The 13,859-nt window shown below is 38.2% G+C and overlaps 1 protein-coding gene across 1 annotated transcript; it reads left to right on the top strand.

The window, feature by feature from the left end:
- Positions 1–530: 530 nt before the first annotated feature.
- Positions 531–11,209, top strand: LOC115806375 (NACHT, LRR and PYD domains-containing protein 12-like). Its single transcript, XM_030767049.1, has 13 exons — positions 531–618; positions 1,060–1,218; positions 2,350–2,460; positions 2,854–2,967; positions 3,665–3,778; positions 4,170–4,470; positions 4,555–4,774; positions 4,969–6,751; positions 8,020–8,193; positions 8,353–8,526; positions 8,846–9,019; positions 9,106–9,152; positions 10,513–11,209. Exons 3-13 carry the CDS (start codon positions 2,354–2,356, stop codon positions 11,046–11,048), a joined length of 3,744 nt encoding a protein of 1,247 aa, XP_030622909.1. The 5' UTR covers positions 531–618; positions 1,060–1,218; positions 2,350–2,353; the 3' UTR covers positions 11,049–11,209.
- The last annotated feature ends 2,650 nt before the right edge of the window (positions 11,210–13,859 follow it).

Raw genomic sequence — 13,859 nt, 5'->3', positions numbered from 1 at the left:
CTCTGATGATATCCGTTAAAACGCTGAAAATAAACACTTTTAGCTAAAAATACCCTTAAATGCAAGACTGTCACTGTAGTCTACACTAGAAATTAGTCGAAGACTCATCTATGAATGGAAACACAACAGCAAATACTTTGGCTAAACGTGTAAGAGCGTATGACCAACATTACTGGATCATTTATTTTCAGGCCAATTTATGAATGGGTTTCAATATCTGGCAAATATAATAAATCTATGGTTATTTTCTTTCAGCTTGTATCTTCCAATTTGAAATGGGTTACTTTCACAGTAGGCTATTTAGGTGAGCCGTTCTTTTTGGTATCCGATCCCGACCAGTGTCGTCTCATCATTTAGACGTCAATGTTTCCCATTTTCAGACGAATAGAAATTTATTAAACGGTGCAATTAGACGAAAAGTTCATTGGAACTACAAGCGTATTGGCATAGAGCAGTTACAGCTTCTATTACCGAGCCTCACCTCGCCCCACCCCCACTGGCAGACTAATATACAGTCTGAAAGCGAAAGTAAAATTTACAACCGTTGTGTTGGTCGCAGTGTGGAACAGAGATCAAATGCTTAACGTTGACAAAAACTCTACCAGACACAAATCAACCGTGAGTATTCAAAGCATTTTTAGTAGTGTTATTATGTCACGTACTGTTTATTTCAGACAAATTACAAAATGCAGTAGACGCTCTTGCTGTAGCTCTTATAACAGCTCCTTAAAACGTAGACAACTTGTTGCGCAGCGCTTAAATTAAGGCTTCCTATTTATAATCTGAAACGTTCCAAATTGGAGATATATCATCAGTTTTGTTTCAGTTTTCTTTCTTTTTTCTTTTCTTTTCTAAATTATTCTAATGTTTGTGTCTTTCATGACTTTGTGGTGTCGCACTTATTGTCGTCTTTAGGTTCCATTTCTTGCTGCGTGGTTCTGTTGTTCCTAAATCGGCCAGAACTGCAATTAGAGGAGAAAAGCTCTAAAGGAAAAACAAAGTAACATGTTTGTGGCAAATTATCAGGTGTGATTAATTTGTTTATCTTTCATGTTGTAGTGCTTTGGATGTGCTATGGATTGCCTATGCAATGGAAAAATAGCATTCAGAAACATATGGTGCGCATTTATGCCAGACATTGTGGTAAACCGCTGATTGCAGCGTCAAGAGGATCTGAGATCGTGAGAACGACAACAACAACAACAACAACAACAAAAGGTACTTGGATTAAGTAATTACCCCTTATACAGCTTTCATTGTCAATCAATCAATCAATCAATCAGTCAATCAATCTAAACGTGAAGGCTTTCTATCTCTATTGTTTCATATATAAAATCTGCCATATATAATTAATAAAATCATATTGATTGTTTTTTTTGTTGTTGTTTTTGAGCCAAAAAGCAAAAAGTAACTAAAAAGATGGGGTATTTATGCAAACTGAAGACCAGGCTAAATTGATAGAATGCATGCGAAAACTAAGCTGAACAGAACTGAAACATATGCACCTGACAGTTAGATTACTAAGGTGATCAGACTGGTGATCATTAGACTGGTGATTCTGAACACTGAGTGGTAGATCCAGGGGGAGGAAGCGATAACGACATTATATATACATTGACAGCAATGTGATAAAACACAGAACTGAACGTTTTAATCTGGACATGGATGTGCTTTCGCCCAAGAGGTAGAGACGTCATCATTTCAGATGCTTACATAAAACACCACTGGGCAGATCTCAGGCCCTCACATGGATTTTTCTTCTTTATTTTTTTACATCCATAACTCTTCCCCCTCCATATGAGATTGATACATAATTAGGCATATGTATGGGTTTGTAATATTGGTGTTACTTCTTGGTGAAGTCTTGATCTAGGACACTCGGACTGATGTTTTGAGTCAGATGGAAATATATATATATATATATATATATATATATATATATATATATATATATATATATATATATATTTAATGTCAAATGGATGTAGCAATGATTCCTACATCAGCAGTCTCTTCCAGCTGACTCTGCATAATAATATAAAGAAACTAAGAAAGACAAAATTGGATTCATTTGATATTACTTTTTATTGATTGTGCATTTGGTTGTGTCTGGATGTATGTCAGTGCTGTATATAAGTTGGTAGTACATGTCTGTTCAACAAGAGAAAATGAAGACAGTGACCTCAGTTATAAATACATGTTAATATTTCCATGCATATCTGTGAGTGTATGTGTGTGTGTGCATGTGTGCGTGTATGCGTGTGCGTGTCTGTTTGTGAGTGAGTGTATGTGGATGTCTGTGCATGAACACAATTTCATGAATTAGATTTGTCTGTGTATCACATTCAGAGGGATGAAGAGATCACAGTCTCCTATACCGTCCTGTCAGTCTGTGAAGAGTGCTGGTTCAATGGACCGACCAATCGACCTCCGCCAGGAGCCATGTACAGGAGATCAAAGGTCTGGATTGTGTCTGAAATACACATGTAGTTTCATAAAGTTATTTGAAAGGTTCAAACTGGCCAACAGAAGATTTCTATTACTTTTGCCTTATCTATTAGATAAAGCATATGTATGTGCTGCCCTTACAAAAAGATAACAATAGTGGACAACCTGGACGGGTGCCCAAACCTTCCACATGCCACATTTTATATTTTACATTTTCCAAACTATTTAATTTAACAAAATATATCATGTTTACATTTGTTCCACTGGGAGGTTGAGTGATTTTGTTTTAAGTTAGAGAATCAATAAAACATGCAATTTGACAAGGACATTTTTCACACGACTATGCATATGTGAGTGGGAACAGTGTAAATGGAGCTAAGAGTTGTCTGTATGCTACATTTACAGAGATGAACAGAAGAGATCAGAGTCTCCTGTACCATCCTGTCAGTCTGTGAACAGTGCTGGTTCAATGGACCGACCAATCGACCTCCGCCAGGAGCCATGTACAGGAGATCAAAGGTCTGGATTATGTCTGAAATACACATGTAGAAATGGAGTTTTCTAAAGTTATTTGAAAGTTTCAGACTGGCTAACAGAAGATTTCTAGGATTTTTGCCTGGTCTATTGGATAAAGCATATGTATGTGTTGTCCTGTTATGTTCTTGTTTTGAAGTGAGACTGATCTTTGGTAAGTGTTGACATGACCGTGTAAAAGAGGCTGACTATAGAGAGAGAAACCTGGATGTCTTTTTATAGCCGTCCCCTGCTTTGTCAGTCAGTTATAATCACTTTCAGATCCTCAGTCAGCTGCTTAGAGAAGCCCAGGGCTGTTGGGTGCAAGCACACAATCGTGAGAGCTTCAAAAGGCCAGAGAATTGATTAAGCTCTGGAGTTGTATTTCTGAGACTTTACAAAAAGATAACATTAGTGGACCAGCTGGATGCGTGCCCAAACCTTATACATGCCACATTTTGTGTTTTACTTTTTCCAATCTGTCAAATTCAGAAAATAATTAGTTGTTGTGCATGAGAATTTGCAGAAATACATCATGTTTACATTTGTTCCACTGAGAGGTTGCGCGAATAGCTTTTCAGTCAGAAAATCAATAAAATATGCAATTTGAAGAGAAGTATCAAAACATTTTCACATAACTGCATCTATGTGAGTGGGAACAACATAAATTGAGCTAAGATTTGTCTGCATATTACATTCACAGGGATGAACAAATGAGATCAGGGACTCCTGTACCATCCTGTCAGTCTGTGAAGAGTGCTGGTTCAATGGACCGACCAATCGACCTCCGCCAGGAGCCATGTACAGGAGATCAAAGGTCTGGATTGTGTCTGAAATACACATGTAGAAATGGAGTTTCATAAAGTTATTTGGAAAGTTCAAACTGGCCAACAGAAGATTTCTATTTATTTTATTTAAAGTTTTGTAAGTTTTCCAGTGTTGCTAAAACAGCAAGAACTGAAAGCATAATGCTTAACAAATATATCGGATATGAAGTCCCTAAGATTTTCCAGGGGCAATCATGCATAGTTATATGAACAGAAAATTGTTGTATGGATTAAATACGACATTAGTCATGAACTATGATGCTTTGTGACGGAATAAATTTATGGTGGCAAGCATACTTATTGCCTAATTAGATATGGCTTGCTAGCTTGCCTGACAGGTAGTCTGTCATGTCTGACAATGAAATATAAAATAAAATATAGATACCACAGTTACAGTGGACATGGAGATGTGGACTGTGATTTCTGCACTGGGGTGAAGCTGAGAGCTGTGAAGTCCTGTCTGACCTGCCCTGCCTCCCTCTGTGAGAACCATGTCAGGCTTCACTACACAATACCAGCACTGCAGAGACACACACTGGTGGAGGTGACTGGAGACCTGGAGCAGAGACTGTGTCAGCAGCACCACAGAGTTCTGGAGGTGTTCTGTAAAACTGACCAGACACACATCTGTAAAGTTTGTGCAGTGGAGGAACACAGAAATCACAATAAACTCTGCACAGAGGTGAGTGTTCACTTTAGTTTTTCAGTCCATTCTTGCTGGGGGAGTATTATATGATACACTGACCTTTTTCTGTTTCTGTTGAAGATCTCTGGTGTTCCAGATGCTCAAGATCTTCTCCAGCGCACAGTAGAGAATATGAAAAGAAAAGACCTAAGATCCTTTCGGAAACAGCTGAGTGAGGATTGCCCAGAGTACTTGGGGAGTCAGATGGAGGATTTTGATGTGTCTGGTATTGTTGAGAAGTTGCTGGAATGTTTTGGAGGAGAGGGAGCTTTAAGGATCGTTCTTCATTTCCTGGATGTTGGTAAGTCTGCAGTGTTTCATGTATTCTGAGAGTCTTTACCTCTGTATGATGTTTGCAAAGCTTATATTTTATCATTCAAATGTATTTAATACATTTATGTGTGGCTCTTTGTGAATTTAGTTTTGAGCAGTGAGTATTGTACAAATGTCCAGATGCATTATGAATAATAGATACATTAATTTCTGTTTAAATAGCTAACTCTCTAAGGGCAGTCACAGAAGCTAATAAAGTCAACCTGAAAGGTAAATATCAACATGTATCAGAGGGACTTTCACCACAAGGAAAACTGGCCTTTTTGAGTCATATCTACACAGACATCAACATCATAGAGTGTAGAAGTGGAAAAGTCAATAATGAACATGAGGTCATACAGATTGAAATGACATCCAAGAGTCAAATCACTCAAGACTCTCCAATCAACTGCAATGACATATTCAAAACAGTTCCTGGACAAATTAAACAAATAAGAACAGTTCTAACGAAGGGAATAGCTGGAATTGGAAAGACTGTCTCTGTGCATAACTTCATAATTGACTGGGCTAAAGGAAAAGCCAATCAAGACATCACAGTCATAGTCTCTCTACCTTTCATTGATCTTAATCTGAAGAAAGAGAACTACAGTCTCATCCAGCTACTTCATCACTATGCTCCAGAACTGAAAGAAATAAAAGACATTGAAGATAAAAAACTGAAATTGCTCTTGATTTTTGATGGTCTGGATGAGTATCGATTTCCTCTAGATTTCCAGAAGAGTGAGCTCATCTGTGATGTGACAAAATCAGCCTCAGTAGATGTGCTGTTGACAAACCTCATCAAGGGGAATCTGCTTCCAGCTACTCTCCTGTGGATAACTTCCAGACCAGCAGCAGCCAATCAGATCCCTCCTCAGTATATCCACAAAGTCACAGAGATCTGTGGGTTCAATGACTGTCAGAAGGAGGAGTACTTCAGGAAGAGAATCAGTGATCAGAGCCTGGCCAACAGAATCATCACACACATCAAGTCATCAAGGAGCCTCTACATCATGTGTTACATACCAGTCTTCTGTTGGCTTTCAGCCACTGTTCTTGAGCATAAGATGAGTTATGCTGGCACAAGTGAAATCCCCAAAACACTGACTGAGATGTACACACACTTCCTGCTCCTTCAGATCAGTTTGAACAGTAAGAAGTACCATGGAGTCGAAGTGGAAAACCCAAAGAAGCTGTCTCAGTCAGACAAAGAGATGATTCTGAAACTGGCAGAACTGGCTTTCCAACAGCTGGAGAAGGGTAATTTGATGTTCTATGAAGAGGACCTGAAAGAGTGTGGCATTCATGTGAGTGAAGCTTCAGAGTACTCTTCAGTGTGCACAGAGATCTTTAGAGAGGAGTTGGAATTGTACAGGGAAAAGGTTTTCTGCTTTGTACATCTGAGCATTCAAGAGCATCTTGCTGCAGTATATGCACATGTTACATGTGTGAATGAGAGCAGAAATGTTCTCTTGGCAAACAGAGATGAAGAAGACAGATTTACACTGTTAGACCTACACCAAAGAGCAGTGGACAAAGCCCTGCAGAGTAAGAATGGACAACTAGACCTCTTCTTGCGATTCCTTCTTGGCCTCTCTCTGGACTCCAACCAGAGGCTTCTACAAGTCTTCATGACAAGAGACAGCTCAGGAAAATCAGATCACAGTTCAATCGTATCATACATCAAAGAGAAGATCAAGAGAGAGCCATCACCGGACATGGTCATGAATCTGTTCCAATGTTTGAACGAGCTGAATGAAAACTCACTTGCAGAAGAAATCCAGACTACCTTCCGATCAGGAACTGTCTTAGTTAAAGAACTAGAACCATACCAATGTTCGGCTCTGGCCTATATGTTCCTAATGTCAGAGGAGATGCTGGACGAGTTTGACCTGAAGATGTACAAGACATCAGCATCAGGTCGGCAGAGGTTACTCCCAGTGTTGAGGACCTGCAGGAAGGCCAGGTCAGTCATGTCATATTATTGACTGAATCCCATGTTCTGAATCAGATTATTTCATAGTACAGCCATTGAGCTTTTAAATGTTATGTTATTTACTCTTTATTCTGTCTTTTCATTGTTGACTGATGAGAAAAAACAACTTACACAGATGGCACATACATAGATTACAGAACAAATTAGTAAATAGTAATGTAAATAGTTTCCTGACAATCATTCTTGAAATTGCTAAAAATACTGACATTGCTCAAACAGCTAAAAAAAAAAAAGAAACACTAAATTTTCTAAAATTACAAAACACAAGTTACAATGCAGGAAAAAGGTTTCCACCTGTGTATCTAAGGGAGAAGTTAATGCTAAACTGCTGAAAATATTGCGGAGGAGACTCACTGTGAAATGTTTTAGCTCTGTGATGTTTAGAGCTTTCTACATCTGGGATTCAATGTACGAATTCCAGCCATGTTACACCTGCCTGTTTTGGCACAGGGTACATAGGAAAGCAGGTGGTTGTGTCTGCTTGGCTTTTGCTGCAGAGTGGTCACTAATGACACTGGGGGAACAGAAGTCCCCACTAAGCATATTGTATCATTCAGCATTGCTCATTATAGGAAATTATGCAGCGTGTAGCTTCTCATACACTAATGGAAGAAATGCCAGCCTTATTCACCATTAATGACATCTTTGGTGTGACATAAGAGATCAGAGATGGGAACTCAGAGGTGGGGACAACTTAGAGAGGAAAAACAAGAGTGAGTTGGTAGATGGCTACATCAGATTGGCATTATAGACCTCTGCATAATCTGAAAAACAGTAAACTGTAACCTGAGAATCATCATAATTCTAAACAAATGCAATTCTATTGCCATCAGATACTTCTGTGTTGTAGTTACATTAAACACTATAATTCCACTCCATTGTGTGTGATGTCAATATATCAGATTATATTAAAGCCATAGTTTAGACAAAGTGACAAAAGTTTGGACCATTATGTTGCTAATTTGTTACACTGCATCAAGTGATTTTTATATGGACACTTACACACATCAACTCAATAGTGGCCTATACGTTTTTCTTTCTTAACTTTTAACTACTTCAAATTTATTTAAACTTGTCTAAGCAATGATATAAGTTTGAAGACAATGCAGATCCTTTTGTCGATGGCCGTCACATCAATCTATGGTTTCATTTGTCTTTGTACAAGAATAAGAATGCCCAATAATAACCCATTGACATTAATATGGACAATGGAAAACAATTATTTCATATTTTTACAGATTAGATCATTGTCACCTCACGTCTGAATCCTGCGTAACTGTGGCTTCAGCTCTCCAGTCAATTAACTCACCTCTGAAAGAGCTGGATCTCAGCCACAATACCCTAACAGACTCGGGAGTGAAGCTGCTCTGTGCTGCATTGATGAGTCCCAGCTGTCAACTCCAGAAACTGAAGTGAGTTGTATTTATGTGTGTATGAGTGTGTGTGTGTGTGTGTGTGTGTGCGTGTGTGTGTGCGTGCGTGCGTGCGTGCGTGCGTGTGTGTGTGTGTGTGTGTGTGTGTGTGTATTTGTCTTTGTATTGTTTCACTGTCATAATTTTTGCCACCTGTAGCCTCAGAGAGTGCACTCTCACAGCGAGCTGTTGTGAGGATCTAGCTTCTGTCCTGAGGTCTCCTCCATCTAACCTGAGAGAGCTGGAACTGAGAGACAATGACCTGCAAGATTCAGGAGTGAAAGCACTCTCTGATGGACTTAAGGATCCACAATGTAAACTAAATATACTGGGGTAAGAACAGATTATTTTTCAAAAGACTATATTTCAGAGGATTTCAGGCTGAAATTTGCAATACAAATTTGTTGGGCAGTTCTTGTAGAGTATATTCCATGACTAGAATATGAAAGCTCTTTAACATCATCTGGACTCAAAATAACAAGCTGAAAAAAAGTTTAGAATTGTGATCACATAAACTGAATATGTAATAAAACCTATGCATATTTTTTTTGCCAAATTGATCAGTTCCTCCTTTGTCATCTCTTCTGGGACAGCTCACACCTTGGAGAGGGTCCAATTCCGGCACTAAGCTGTTGTCTGATTGTCTCCACAGGCTGTCAGGCTGTCTAATCACAGAGGAAGGCTGTGCTTCTCTGGCCTCAGCTCTGAGATCAAACCCCTCACACCTGAGAGAACTGGATCTGAGCTACAATCACCCAGGAGACACAGGAGTGAAACTGCTCTCTGCTTTACTGGAGGATCCACACTGTAAACTGGAGAAACTGGAGTAAGTGTGTTGAGCTCTCCTACTGATCCAGTGCAGTTCTGAGTCTACACCTCCTACTCAATTTCTCTGTTCTTATTTCCCTACAGACTGGGCCATGGTGGAGACTACAGGATGAAACCTGGGCTGAAAAAATGTAATGCTGTCATGTGTAACATTTATAAATGTGTGTGTGTGTGTGTGTGTGTGTGTGTTTGTGATAAATTAGAGGGAGAACAGAGGCATTCATCAAATGTATATATTGATTAGACTCTTATTTTAACTACATCTCCCAGTTCAGGCAGCAGATGATGGATGTGTATTTCATTCATTCATAAATTTATTTTTCTTGTTGTAGTGGCCAGTTAGGATGAAAATTTGTGACATAGTGATGTAACGCAAAGACCATTTGTGAGGTGGAGCTACACTCAGTGTTTCCCTCTTAAGCAGATGATAAATATATTTCAGCCACTCAGAAATTTAATTTTGTTTTTGTAGTTGTCAGCTGGAATCTCAAATTTACAACATAGTGATATAGTGCAATAACAGTTTGCAAGGTGGAGCTGTACTCAGTGTTCCCACCGATAAGAAAGCATAATTTTGTAATTATGAGACAGATGCCTAATAAACACTGAGTTTAGAAACCTGTATCAAAATGTCTGCATCAAATCTCAGGAGTAACTAAGAATACTGCTATTCAAAACCACTCCTTCCTTGTGATGTCTGTAACTTGACTCGATGAGAGAGGGCTAACAATGACATTCCTCCTTGTGGTCGTGCACATTTAGCTTTATGTAATGCTCTTCATTAATGATGACATTTTCTTACTGAAATGACTGCAGGCTTTACACAGTATCTGACACTGTGCCTGTATCTTCTACAGGAACAATGGTCCAAACAATTAATCCTTCCAGTAATGACAGCCAGGCTTTGTACATGACATTAATTTGCAGATCCACTAATACGTGTACTGCCCACCCTTAACTTGTACCCTCAAAAGTTATTTGTTGTATTCAGTGGTGTACTGAGAGGAGATAAGCTTGTTGCCAGTTGGAGAAGAATTCACAAAAAATTAATTTATCAAAGTGTTCATCATCTGAGGGCTTATCCAGAGAAAATCTAGTTTCGTTGAATTTTTTGGCAATTGAGTATTTTGAGTAATATTGTGAAGACGCGTCCTGTAAGCATATATACACGTGAGATGAATGCAAATTCTTATAAATGCAGCTTTACTTAGAGTATTACACTGTGCAAGTACTTTATTGCTTACTGACTACTGAAGTACCTTAAAATTATGTATATTAACTATTTAAATTATGTGAAGATAATTATATTAAATACTAAAGTTACTCTTTTTTTATGAGAGTTAAGTTGTTTACTTTCTCAGACTAGGAGCATCTCACCTGTCCAGCTAGACCTGCAGAAAAGGGCAATAGTTACTAAGTTTAATTTCTAAACTGCACATATTTCAGGACACCACGATGATATTATAATGAAAACTTCCCTCTTGTTTACAGATGCTTGTCAGCTCACACTGGACCAGAACACAGCACACAGACGCCTCTTTCTGTCTAATGAGAACAGGACAGCGGAAGGGACTCTAGAGAATCACCAATATCCTGATCATCCTGACAGATTTCAGAACTATCTCCAAGTTCTGTCTAAAGAGTCTCTGACTGATCGCTGTTACTGGGAAGTGGAGTGGCATGGAGTCAGAGTGTTTTTAGGAGTTACAGATAACAATATCAACAGGAGTACAGGTCTTATAGGAGGGCATGACAGATCCTTAAGTCTGGTCTGCCTGGAATCTCTGGCTGGATTCTGTTTTTGTCAAAATGGTGAAATAACTCTCTCCCCCTCCCTCTCTGCCTCTTGCCAGTGTACCAGAGTAGGAATTTATCTAGACTGGGTTGCGGGGACTGTGACCTTCTACAACATTGTCAATGACACACCGATCATCCTTCGGACATTCCATACCACATTCACCGAGCCCCTGTATGCAGGGTTTGAGGTTTCAACTGGTTCCACTGTGACTTTGTGTCAGATGGACTAGAACCTCAGAGTGGAATCAGTACATTGTACACCTGTATGACTTAATTATTTCAGTGGATATTTATTTATTTTTAGTTTGTTTCCCACTGGGACTTTGTGTATATATGCCCCTGCATTTTCCTGTGTGCACTTATGAAATCTTTCTTATTGTGCTGAAAAGTGCCTAGTCCTCATACTTGTTTTTTTTTCCTATTAGCCTTCTTGCTCCCTGTCAGCACCCCTGTTTCCTGTTTGCCCTTCTGTGTATGTTTTTGAGTTGTCGTGGTGTAACACTGGTTTACATTTGGGATTAAGATACTCTGTGGTAATGTTTTGAACTTTTATTTTATCTAAAAGACACATGAGAGAAAAACACAACAGCCAAACAATGATAAACAATGAACCAGAGAAAAGCCTTGTACTCACTTAAATGTTTCTCAGTTCACTGAGTAGTTCAGCCTTCTCTTGCTTAAGACTTTCGTCAGTTACTCCAGATGGATGAGGAGGAAGATAATTAATCTCAGTTTGTTTGTTTGTTTGTTTTTTTAACTTTTGGCAGATTTAATACAACCTGAATTCTTATGTTTAAGGGAAACGACCATGAGTTCTGGAGATCCTTGAGCCCTGAGTTTTATTCTGTAATTCTTTATCTTGTAATTAAGGCTTGTCTGCCACCACATACAAATGACTGTGGCACACTTATATTGTTTTCATCAGAGGCATATAAAGTAAGAATAACTAAAGCTGAGGTAGAGATCATTTGATTGTTTTTGTGTGTTATTTTGTCAGTTGAGAAAACAGGGAAGAATTATTTACACTCATGATATATCTACTGTAGGTTATGTCTCCAGTTACATCAAAGGATTGTTTTATTACCAAAATATTATATCTATTTATATATTCTATGCAATATATACCCTGTTTTCCATCATTTATCTCTGTATTTTTTGCTGTCCTGTCAAATTTATTCTTAACTCTATTTTCAACAAAACTGGACTTATTCCTCATCACATAGCCAACCACAAACAAATTATTTGTCTCACTCAAAAGGTAGGATATATACATTGCTTCTACTTCACTATGTGCCTTCCATAAACATTGTACACTGTTCATGGGAGCATATCATTATGGCCCTGCTGACAGACAAAAGTCACATCCCCAGTGCTCTCTAGCTGATAGGCTCTCATATGCTCACCATACCAGAAGTTATACAATTTTTTCTAATAATGTGAATTTGTTTTGCAAAATGCCAGTTCAAATGATTTCCTGGAAGTTTGGAACACCTCCTAAGGAAGCATGGGCCAAAATCATGAAAATAGTGTAATATCTCCTATGGTAAAGCAGAGAGTTACATAACTGGACAGTTGTTTGACTTTATGATGTTTCCTTTTTGGCCTTCTGTATGTTGGCATGCAAGACATCAAGCAGACCTTTGTGACAGACAAGTCTGGTGTAATTGCATTTTCTGTTTTATTGAAATAGACTACAAAATGTTTTTGATGTTTCCAGTGTGTCAAACAATACATTTGAAGAGTTTCTCTTTAGCTTTGAAGCATATTGTCCATAATCCCACAACTGGTCGATACACTTTTGTTGATTCTGGGTAGTACTTAAGAAAGTGGTGCTTTGGAGTCATTTTCTCCTCCAGAAATATGTCCAACAAAAGGTGGCATTGCAGAGATATTTTCTGCTCAAGGTAAGAAATGCTTCCAATGCGTACTGAAGCAACAACTGAAAGTTCAGCTGTGTCTTTTAAAGATAAGGATATGCTAGGCTTGCTCATCTCAGGTATTTTGGGTCATATAATGAATGGTAGCAACCATTAGGACCCAGTTATCACAAAAACGAATGAAAAATACATTTACTGATACTTCTGCCATATGCTGGTCACAAACATAACAATGCGTGGGTACAAAACAGTTTTAATAATATCCCATTTGTCTTTATTGACAGATTAAATGTCCCACACATTAAAAATGTCTTATTAAATTTGTAAACCTAACTATCTCTACAGCTTTTTTTCCACAAAGAAACAATGAGGCTCTTTACTTCTGGATCTAAGTAAAATGATGTCATTTGATGTTTTCATATTTACTTCAACACAAGTCATGGAAACATGGAAACATTCCATCATTCCAAGAACAACTAAATTAGATTTATTTGGAATCACTTGGGAAAAAGTATATTTGAAAGGTGCCAAATACAACCACATTCAAGAAGGCTGAAATGTGATTATTAAGTATTTCTCAGCTTATTTATTTATTTAGTCAGTATTGAAAGTTTATTTATGGTGAATTTCCTTAATAGTCATAAGAGATATATCTCTCGACGTTCACTGGTCGAAAACCACGTAACTCAATTTGAGCTTTATTTTTGGTAAAATATTAATAATGTAATGACAAATGCAAGTATCTGCAAGTATAAAGGCACAACACTAACTTTTATAATGCAGTGTTCTGTTATCTTAAACTCACCTCTTTTTTTCATTTCCTGAAAAGTAATGATTTTGGACATACAAGGTTTCGGCAATGATAAAATACCTAAAACAGAAATATTTTAAAATATACCTAAGTAAAGTGCCTCAGTGTGAGAACAGTCTATAGTGCAAACGACAATGAAATCAGAAATGAACCATCGCTGTCAGCACTTGGGCTCCTGTGGCAATAGAGATGACACGGCGGCAACGTGATGACCCATTGGCCTTGATCCATGCGTGGCTTTTCAGAATGTTACCAAGCACAAATAGTCTATTTCTTATTTTGTTTTGTTGTGTATGAACGCAGCCCCTGTGTGTCCACATGAGGAATGGACAAGGCATGAGAGTGAAAATGTC

The sequence above is a fragment of the Chanos chanos genome, chromosome 3, assembly GCF_902362185.1.
Source record: "Chanos chanos chromosome 3, fChaCha1.1, whole genome shotgun sequence".
Classification (NCBI taxonomy): domain Eukaryota; kingdom Metazoa; phylum Chordata; class Actinopteri; order Gonorynchiformes; family Chanidae; genus Chanos; species Chanos chanos.
This window is presented reverse-complemented; position numbering and strand designations above follow the sequence as displayed.